The following is a 9681-nucleotide window of genomic DNA, read 5'->3' as shown; positions in this document are numbered from 1 at the left end:
TATTATAAATAAGTCAACCATCTAGTTGCATTAAACGTATGCAATATCAGCAATATGTTTTTATAGTATGACCTAATACAGAGTAATCGCAATCGTGTTTAGTTTACCATTATTGTAACTACCCGTTCTTCTTCTTCTTAAGGTGCCGTGCATTTCTGCGTAGGCATCCACCGTACCTTTTCTTGTCAGTTGAGATGTTAGATATTCAGGATTAAATAATTCTGCTAAGTATTTCATAGCTTTGGATTCCTGTCCATTGGCGAATATTACGCAGCGATGATATCTTTTAACTTCCCAGACCCCTCTTACCCGCTTATCTTCCCTTCGAGTATCAGTTGCTAAAAAGTGTATCGTTCTCCTCGTAATATACTAGTGTACAGTGACTACACTTTCTTCCAAGTATCACAAGGAGATTTCAAAAGTTTTAAAGTATTGGTTAAAAATAGTTATTAAATTTTTAAATAAAACACCCTGTAACTCAGTAACGAGCCACATTTTATTTGAGTGATTTGGGTTAAATCTTAATATTTTAAGGTCTATAACCTACAACTCAAAAATTGGGCATTCTTAATGAATCACCCTGTATATGCAATAATAAAAGTAACATAAAATTGTTAAGAAATATTATATTAAGACATAAAAATTAAAACAAATTTTATCAGTTACAAATATTTATAATTGGCGTTTAAAAATATTAATAGTTGTGTCTTCCTGGTACTCAACATACTCCTTCTGTCATTCATAATTTCTCCTGCTTCAGAGAAAAGTCTTTCACAAGGTACCGATGAACCTACAGCACATAATTTTTCTCTGGCTATAACAGATAAGTATGGGTAAATATGCTTGTGATTTCGCCACCAATTAAGTGGATCGTCAGATCTTGGCAATATTTTATCTCCCAAATATCTTTCAATTTCTATTATTGCCCTGGATGTAGGTGTTGGTCGAACAGAAGAAACATCGCAATCAAAAGAACTCCATAGCGACAACTCCTCGTGGCCTTTTTCTGGAGATGATTGAAGATTTATTAGCCTGGACTCTTCATTAGATTCGTGCAATTTTGTAATAGCAGATGTTATTAAAGTTTTAGCATATTCTGCAACCGAATCGTTAGAAAATGCAAAAACTTTAAATCTAGGATCAAGAAAAGTACTGGATAATAATATTTCGCTATCTTCTACATTGGCAAGTCGTTCTGATATACTATTAAACATCAATTGTGTTACTTCCTTCACTGGATGTTCCAAATTATCTTTTTTTGTTAAATTTTGAAATACAGATCTAAGACCTACTGAAATTGGAATTACTACCGATCCACTGCAATACAATTCACCACTGATATATTTGGTAGCATCTTCAAATGGCTTTAATACCCTACACAAATCTTTAATTACTTTCCAGTCTGAGTGTGTCAGTATTGGCAACTGTTCATCTATAAGCGCCAAGGTACTTTTTAGTGCATCTTCAATTTCTAAAAATTTTCGTAACATGTCATATGTTGAATTCCACCTCGTAGGAGTATCTTCTACAAGTTCAATAACAGCTGTTCCAGCGTTTGTTTGGTATGCAGATAATTTTTCACTTGATTCGTAACTGCACTCAAAATGTTCAGCAATCTCCCTTACTTTGTTTAATAATTCAGTTATTGTATCACATTTTAAACCATCTTCAACTATTAAATTTATCGTGTGTGCAAAACATTCGAGATGTCTCCACTCTCTAAATCCAACAATTGCATTTGTTATATTTTCGGCATTGTCTGAGACGGCTAGTAAAATTTTATTTTGAATATTCCATTCAACGGCGATTCTTAATAACTCGGTAGCTAAATCTTCTGATGTATGTAACATGTCTAAAACACCGCACTCTAAGAGTACTGAAATCAGTTTGAAATCTTCCGTTAAGAAATGAACTGTAACACCTATATAACTAGTTTCATATATTCTTGAAGTCCAGCAGTCTGTTGTAATGCAAAATGTCGATCCTTGTTCTAGTAAAGTCTTTACTTTAGTCATACACTGTTCATATAAATGTGGAATCATTATTTTGGAAATTGTTTTTCTGTCTGGTAGGGTATAATTGGGATTTAAGCCAAAGGTCAATTCCCTAAAAGCCTCACTTTCAACCATACGGAATGGTTGTAGGTCATAAATAAATAGTAACATTAATGCGTTGTCTGTCTCTTCCTTATTCTTACAGACTGTTTTCCTTTCTATATAGGATGTTAATTTTGTTTGTCCATAAGTACGTTCTATAGTAGTTGAAGATGATACTTCCTTAATTTCTGAAGATATTGTTGACGAACTTGGAATTTGTAGATTATCCATGTCCTAAAAAATAAGTATTAATATTTTTCTATCCCACCTATGAATTTCGGTTACCTTTGAACTTCCAGGTTGATCGCATTGGTATGATGAACTGGCAATTTGAATATCCTGTAAGTATACAAAGAATAATTATTAAAAGACTAAAAGACTGAATAAAAATGGTATACATTTTTATTATTAATAATTATTAAATATAGTAGTTAATCTAGGCTCCAGCTAGGTCACTATGGCCTTTTCAATTCTGATGGGCAAACACAACGGTTTCTCATGGATTTTTGGCTGCTAATTACGAATTTCAAGGGTGGATTTCGATCCGAGTGGTCAAAAAATTGTTATAAACAATTTAATTGGTTATAAATTGTTTATAACGATCTAGCTCAGGGGTGGGCAAAAGCCAGCCCGCGGGCCGAATCCGGCCCTTTTGCTTACTTTATCCGGCCCATTGAATAATATCGCAAGCGATTTTTTAAAGAGCGTAATGCATTCATTTTTTTCGAATCCTGAGAAAACTAATAAGTATTTTTGAAAAATTTAAACGCAGAATGAAATATTACATTATTACCGAGGGCCGAAGGTCCCTGAAAACTTCTATGTTTATCACAGAGGGGAAAAAAGAGAAAATTTGGTTTGATTTTTAATTTCAAATTATGTCTTTCTCCTTTTAATGATGGTCAAAAGTTCTCTGTTCCTTTTCCATTCTGTGCAACACAATTTCGTTCGTAATATGATCGGTCCATGGTATTTTCATAATTCCCCTAAAAAGCCACATCTCAAAAGCTTGCAGCTTTTTCATTAAGACAGCATTAACAATCCAATAAAGAAGAAGAGAGTGGACATAACATTTTTATTATTATCCCGGTTTTTTATAGCGTTCTCCGTCTTCCGGTTGCCAGTTTCCAGCTTCGTCCGTCGTTGCATTCGTCAGGGTTAAGGTTCCTATCCGACATTGCCTTCTGAATGCGGCCTAGCCAGGATTGTTTCGGCGTTTCTCTCTTCCTTCTTTTGCTTTGGCGTCCATTTTAAAATTTGTTTTGGCAGCCTGTCGTCCATTGACGTCGTACATGACCATACCAGACCAGATCAGTGGTTTCCTTTGAATTTCGTCTATGATGGTTGACTTGACATAACATTTTACCATCCGATATTAGATTTGCAGATTTAATCTTTGGTTACTCAGAAATTTCCTCATCTTCAAAAAGGCTGCTCTTGATTACTCTATTCTTGATCGAATTTCTGAAGTTCATTTTTTATCTGGATCCTTGTTATGGCTTAATACAGTGCGCTGGAATAAGTGTTACCCCTCCCTATTAACTTATTTTTTTTAGCACATAAGCCAAACGCTTGGACAGGTCGATTTTTAAAACAGTCATAGTATATTCTGGCATCAATGTTTCGAACTTTACGTGATCCATCTTCAGGTGACAGTCATAACTTTGATTTTTTTAAATGGAAAAGTACATCATGTGACACCTCATTTAAAAGCTTTTGAGATACTGATTACAAAAATGTATAATATTTAAATCCTTTTTGAGAGCGTAGGCGCAAAATTTCAGGTCGAATTATTTTTAAATTCATTCATTTTTTGCGGATCCTGAGAAAACTAATAAGTATTTTTGAAAAATTTAAACCCAATATGAAAGATTGCGATTTTACCGAGGGTTTTAAGTCCCTGGAAACTTCTTTAATGATGATTTTAATAAGTTACAGGGGTGAAAAAAAAATGACACATAAGAGTGATTTTTAACCTAAAATATATAATTCAAATGAAACTTTTTGTTTATTTTAAGGGACTTTCAGCCCTCGGTAATAATGTAATATTTCATTCTGCGTTTAAATCTTTCAAAAATACTTATTAGTTTTCTCAGGATCCGCAAAAAATTAATGCATTTAAAAATAATTCGACCAAAATTTTACGCTTACGCTCTTAAGAAAGATTTAAGTATTATACATTTTTGTAATCAATATCTCAAAAGCTTTTAAATGAGGTGTCACATGATGTACTTTCCCATTTAAAAAAATCAAAGTTATGCCTGTCACCTGAAGAGGGTTCACGTAAAGTTCGAAACATTGATGCCAGAATATACTACGATTGTTTTAAAAATCGACCTGTCCAAGCGTTTTGCTTATGTGCTAAAAATAAATAAGTTAATAGGGAGGGGTAACACTTATTCCAGCGCACTGTATAATGGACCATATTAAAAATTTCGTAATTTTACTGGGAACAAATTGCTCGCATGTACACACCAAAAAGACTTAAAATGCTTAAAAAGACAAAAGACCAAATGCTTTAAAATGATACTTTAGTATCTTTGTCAAAAAAATTTCTTGGACAGAGAAAAACCTCCACCAAAAACATTAGCGTACATACTGGGTATAGTCTTCCAGCCCGGGAGACATTTTGAAAATTTCATTTTGGCCCACGCTTGAAAGTATTTGCCCATCCCTGATCTAGCTCATAAACTAAAAGAGATAAAAAAAATTCAAATAAAATTTGTTCCTAAAAAATAAAGGAAATGCGTTTACCAAACTTAAATCTAATAATTAGAACTCAAGATATTGTAAAATTAGTGCCTAATGCAAATTGCAATTTGCGAAATAAGTATTTTTCGAAGCTTTTTCGATCGTAACTCGGCTTCTACGCATGCAAATGAGCTTTAAAAACTCTCATTTTAAAGCATGATTCATAGACTTCCAAACAAAGTTTGATAAGTTACTTTACCTTTATTTGTGTTAAAGTTATACCCGTTTAAAGTTATAATTTTCTTTAATACATCTTATATAGTGTCCCAAAAGTAGTGGAACGGTCGAATATTTCGCGAACTAAACATCGGATCGAAAAACTGAAAAATACGTGTTCAATTATTTTCAAAAATCTATCCAGTGACACCAAACACCAATCCCCACTACACCCCCTGGAGGTGGGGTGGGGGGTAACTTTAAAATCTTAAATGGAAATCCCCAGTTTTTCTTGCAAATTTGGATTCGTTACGTAAAAGTACGCAACTTTTATTCAAGACGTTTTTTCGAACTGTGGATAGATGGCGCTATAATTGGGAAAAACGATTTATCCTGATACCATAGGTAAATTATAGAAACGGTCTAATATCTCACGAAATACATTTCCAAATGAGAAACCAAAAAACAGATTTTTAATCTTTTTTGAAAACCTATCGAATAACACCAAACATGACCCTCCAACCCACCCCCTGGATGTGGGGTGGGGGTAACTTTAAAATCTTAAATAGCAACCCCCACTTTTTATTGCAGATTCGGATTCGTCATAAAAAATTAAGCAACATTTATTCGAAACATTTTTTAAAATTTCTGATAGATGGCGCTAATAAATCGAATTTTTCCAATTAAGGCGCCATCTATTAACAATTCTAAAAAATGTTTCGAATAAATGTTACTTAATTTTTCATGACGGATCCGAATCTGTAATAAAAAGTGGGGGTTGCTATTTAAGATTTTAAAGCTACCCCCCACCCCACATTCAGGGGATGGGTTGAAGGGTCATGTTTGGTGTTATTTGATAGGTTTTCGAAAAAAATTAAAAATCTGTTTTTTAGTTTCTCATTTGGAAGTGTATTTCGTGAGATATTAGACCGTTTCTATAATTTACCTATGGTATCAGGATAAATCGTTTTTCCCAATTATAGCGCCATCTATCCACAGTTCGAAAAAATGTCTTGAATAAAAGTTGCTTACTTTTATGTAACAAATTAAAATCTGCAAGAAAAACTGGGGGTTTCCATTTGAGATTTTAAAGTTACCCCCCACCCCACCTACAGGGGGTGTAGTGAGGGTTGGTGTTTGGTGTCATTGGATACATTTTTGAAAATGATTGAACACGTATTTTTCAGTTTTTCGATCCGATGTTTAGTTCACGAAATATTCGACCGTTCCACTACTTTTGGGACACCCTGTATATAAAAATCAATTGGTGTGCATTAGTCTGGCTTAAACTCATAAATGGCTGGACCGATTTGGCTAATTTTGATGTTGAATTATTTGTGAGTGAAAGTTCAGGGAAGGTTTATACGGTTTTATATACTCATTTTAGTAGCCACCAAAATATTTACATCTATATGTATAAAATTCTCTGGTCACAGTGTTAGTTGTCATATTCCTCCGAAACGGCTTGACCGATTTTTATGAAATTTTACACGTGTATTCGGCAGGCCTAAGAATAGGTTGTCATCTATTTTTCATACCCGTAGGTCATAAGGGGGTTGCTCCCTGATTTTTTTTCTATTTCTTCGGACAAACTCTTTTTTTTATGTTATATGATGCGGAAAGTAAAGATACATACAACCCTAATTGTTCACTTTTCTATCACCAACCGTTATTTTTTAATAGCCATTTAAATATTTTACATCTATATAAACAAAAGAAAGTCGTGTTAGTTACCAACACTTATAACTCGAGAACGACTGAATATATTTTTATGAAATTTTACACGTACATATATTAGACCGAACTGAGGTTAGGGTGTTATTTATTTTTCATATCCGTACGTCATAACGGGGTCTGCCCTAATCTGCCCCCTAATATTTTTTTTTGTTTTTTTGGACAAACTGTTTTTTCTTAATTTGGTATGATGTGGAAGGTAAAGGTAAATACAACCCTAAATTTTCACTTTTCTATCTCCAACCGTTATTTTTTAATAGCCATCTAAATTTTTACATCTTATATATAAAAATCAATTGCTGTCCGTCAGGACCAGAGTTAAAACTCAGGAATGGCTGGACCGATTTGGCTAATTTTGATGTTGCATTATTTGTGAAAGTTCAGGGAAGGTTTATACGGTTTTATATAGTCATTTTAGTAGCCACCAAAATATTTACATCTATATGTATAAAATTCTCTGGTCACAGTGTTAAGTCCTCCGAAACGATTTGACCGATTTTTATGAAATTTTACACGTGTATTCGGCAGGCCTAAGAATAGGTTGTTATCTATTTTTCATACCCGTAGGTCATAAGGGGGTTTGAACATGACATCGTAACTCTCACAATAATGACGTGAAAAATACGAAATTAAGCAAGTATACTCCCAGCTGAATTCTGAACAGAACCGTTCTAAAAATTTTTCTCTAGCGCAATCGGTTTCCGAAATAACGAACCGTAAGCCGTAGAAAAATTCTAAGCACACAAGAAGAACTAGCGGTAAATTTCACAGAAGAGAAGTGTAACAGTTTTAACTTTGGGACTCAAATTGGGCAAAATCTGTTTTAATTTTGCGAAATTTTCAAAAAATTGGTGTCTACAAGCAGCAGTCTTTTCTCACGAATCATTTTGTTATTTCTAACTAAACTTTATTACTTCAAACATCATGTGTAATTAATTGAAAATAATAATAAAACCTCATTCATAACAAGCATTTTTTGTTTATTATGAATTCCTTTTGTTTATTTTAAGTTCATTGTATACAAAAGTTTAGCTTTTTTATCTATTGAGGCAGTACGAAGTCTGCCGGGTCAGCTAGCTAGTTATAATATAAAATTTGTGTACTAATTTGTTTATAAAGGCTGTATGACACTATACATTTTCTTGTATCATTTCTAATATCGTTTCTGATATGTCAAAAAAATGCATAGTGTCATACACAGATACAAGAAACGATATCAGAAACGATACAAGAATTTGTGTCAGGCACAGATTATTGTACAAGAACTGCGTCAATTTCTGCGCAAAGAGCAAAAACGTAAAACCTGCTGGTAAAACATCTAAAATGTCAAAATTACTTACTCATAATGGCGGCTGAAATGAAAATGGGATAATGTATTGATGAATTTATTTGTGTTTTTGTAGGTATTATTTATAAATCTTTTATTGATACTTAATATACCGTTTGGTATGGACTACTGTTCTACTAATAACCATATATTTAGCTCCTAGTAAAGTTCAAACTATAAATTTAGGTTTCATGGTGCATAATTTTTTAATAGACGAAAATACAATAGTTCCTAATTTGGATCAAACTGAAGATAATTCTAATGCAAATATTTTAGCACAAATATCAAAACAAAATAAAAACACAAATAATCAACCTCAGTCAACGTAAAATTCTGGTTAATATTAAAATGTTAATTATATAAAAGTTTATAAATTTTATAAAATATTTAAAATCAGCTGTGTCTGTAGATGCAGTACTACCATAACGTGACAGGGTGACAAACAAAATTTCGACCAATCACGTGCCGAATTTCATACAATTTTCGATACAAGAACTTGCATAGTGTCATACAGGGCACAAATGTACGTACAAGAAATGATACAAGAAAATGTATACAAGAAACGATATCAGAAACGATATTAGAAATGATACAAGAAAATGCATAGTGTCATACAGCCTTAAGGCTTTTAAGCAAATGTGAGCAATAAAAATTTATACTTTAATTAATATTAATGACAGAAGAACTCAAAAGGAACGTTTTGAGCTTAGGAGAATGTTCGTAGGTTTATTTTTGGCCAAGATATCAATATTTTAATGGCGCGCTCCGAGGCACAAGATTAGCTCACAGCGTAAAGGTTCGCGCGAATTATGAATGTTCTTTGAGGGAGGAACCACTTTTTTAAAACTGAACTCACAATTTAAAAACTTTTATTTTCGACTTACAAAGATTTTAGTAACAAGACAATAATTAAAAATCAGACTTTAAAATATAACGTTTATTAATCAGACTGAAATAATATTGATTTTTACATGGTCTTTTATAATTTTTATTATTGCTGAATTGCTGTTCCAGTACGTCGCAATTAAGTCCAGAATGTTCAACGATGCGACAGGCGGTAGCCACCTGTTAAAACCATTGTATTATAACTCGCGCTAACCTCTCGATACAACTTATAATTTATGTATGTATATGTTATTTTCATTTTGAAGATTCTAATACAATTTTATCATCTCTTATAATTAAATCATCATAAAGTGCCTCGTATCATCTTTAGCCCAGTAAATGAACGGGAAATTCGGCGATACCGTGTAATTTTCAGGGGCAACTCCGAATTGCATGAAAATTTGGATTTAGGTTCTACTTACCCTCCACTTCAAAGTTGAAATTGTGCCGTTGGTTGCTTTTACTTGGGGGGTGACAATCGCCCCTTCTCGGAGGTGAAAAAACATAAGTTCAAGATAAGACCGGAAATGGATAAATTGAGTGATTTTAAGCAACTTTTGTTCTATAGAGTTTTTTACTTAAGTCAATACTTTTCGAGTTGTTTGCCATTGAAAATGTTGATTTTTCGACAAAAAAACTACGTCTTCAGACGGTTTTTCGCAAATAACTCAAAAAGTAAATATTTTATCGAAAAAAATATCCTCAGCAAAAGTGTAGCTCATAAAAAACTCA

At 33.0% G+C, this 9681-nt stretch overlaps 1 protein-coding gene across 2 annotated transcripts in view; it reads right to left on the bottom strand.

Moving 5' to 3' along the window:
- Positions 1-610: 610 nt before the first annotated feature.
- LOC126886967 (E3 SUMO-protein ligase ZBED1-like) overlaps positions 611-9681 on the bottom strand; it is a 38006-nt gene continuing 28935 nt past the window's right edge. For both annotated transcript variants that reach the window (XM_050654173.1, XM_050654172.1), the window contains 2 exons: positions 2382-2435; positions 611-2330 (listed from right to left, as the gene is read on the bottom strand). In XM_050654173.1, coding sequence (XP_050510130.1) covers positions 663-2330; positions 2382-2435 — 1722 coding nt within the window. In that variant the 3' untranslated portion in view covers positions 611-662. The remainder of the gene's footprint in view (positions 2331-2381; positions 2436-9681) is intronic.

This window comes from Diabrotica virgifera, chromosome 6 (assembly GCF_917563875.1).
Source record: "Diabrotica virgifera virgifera chromosome 6, PGI_DIABVI_V3a".
Classification (NCBI taxonomy): domain Eukaryota; kingdom Metazoa; phylum Arthropoda; class Insecta; order Coleoptera; family Chrysomelidae; genus Diabrotica; species Diabrotica virgifera.
Note: the sequence above shows the minus strand (reverse complement) of the source record. Positions and strands in the feature narration are given on the sequence as shown.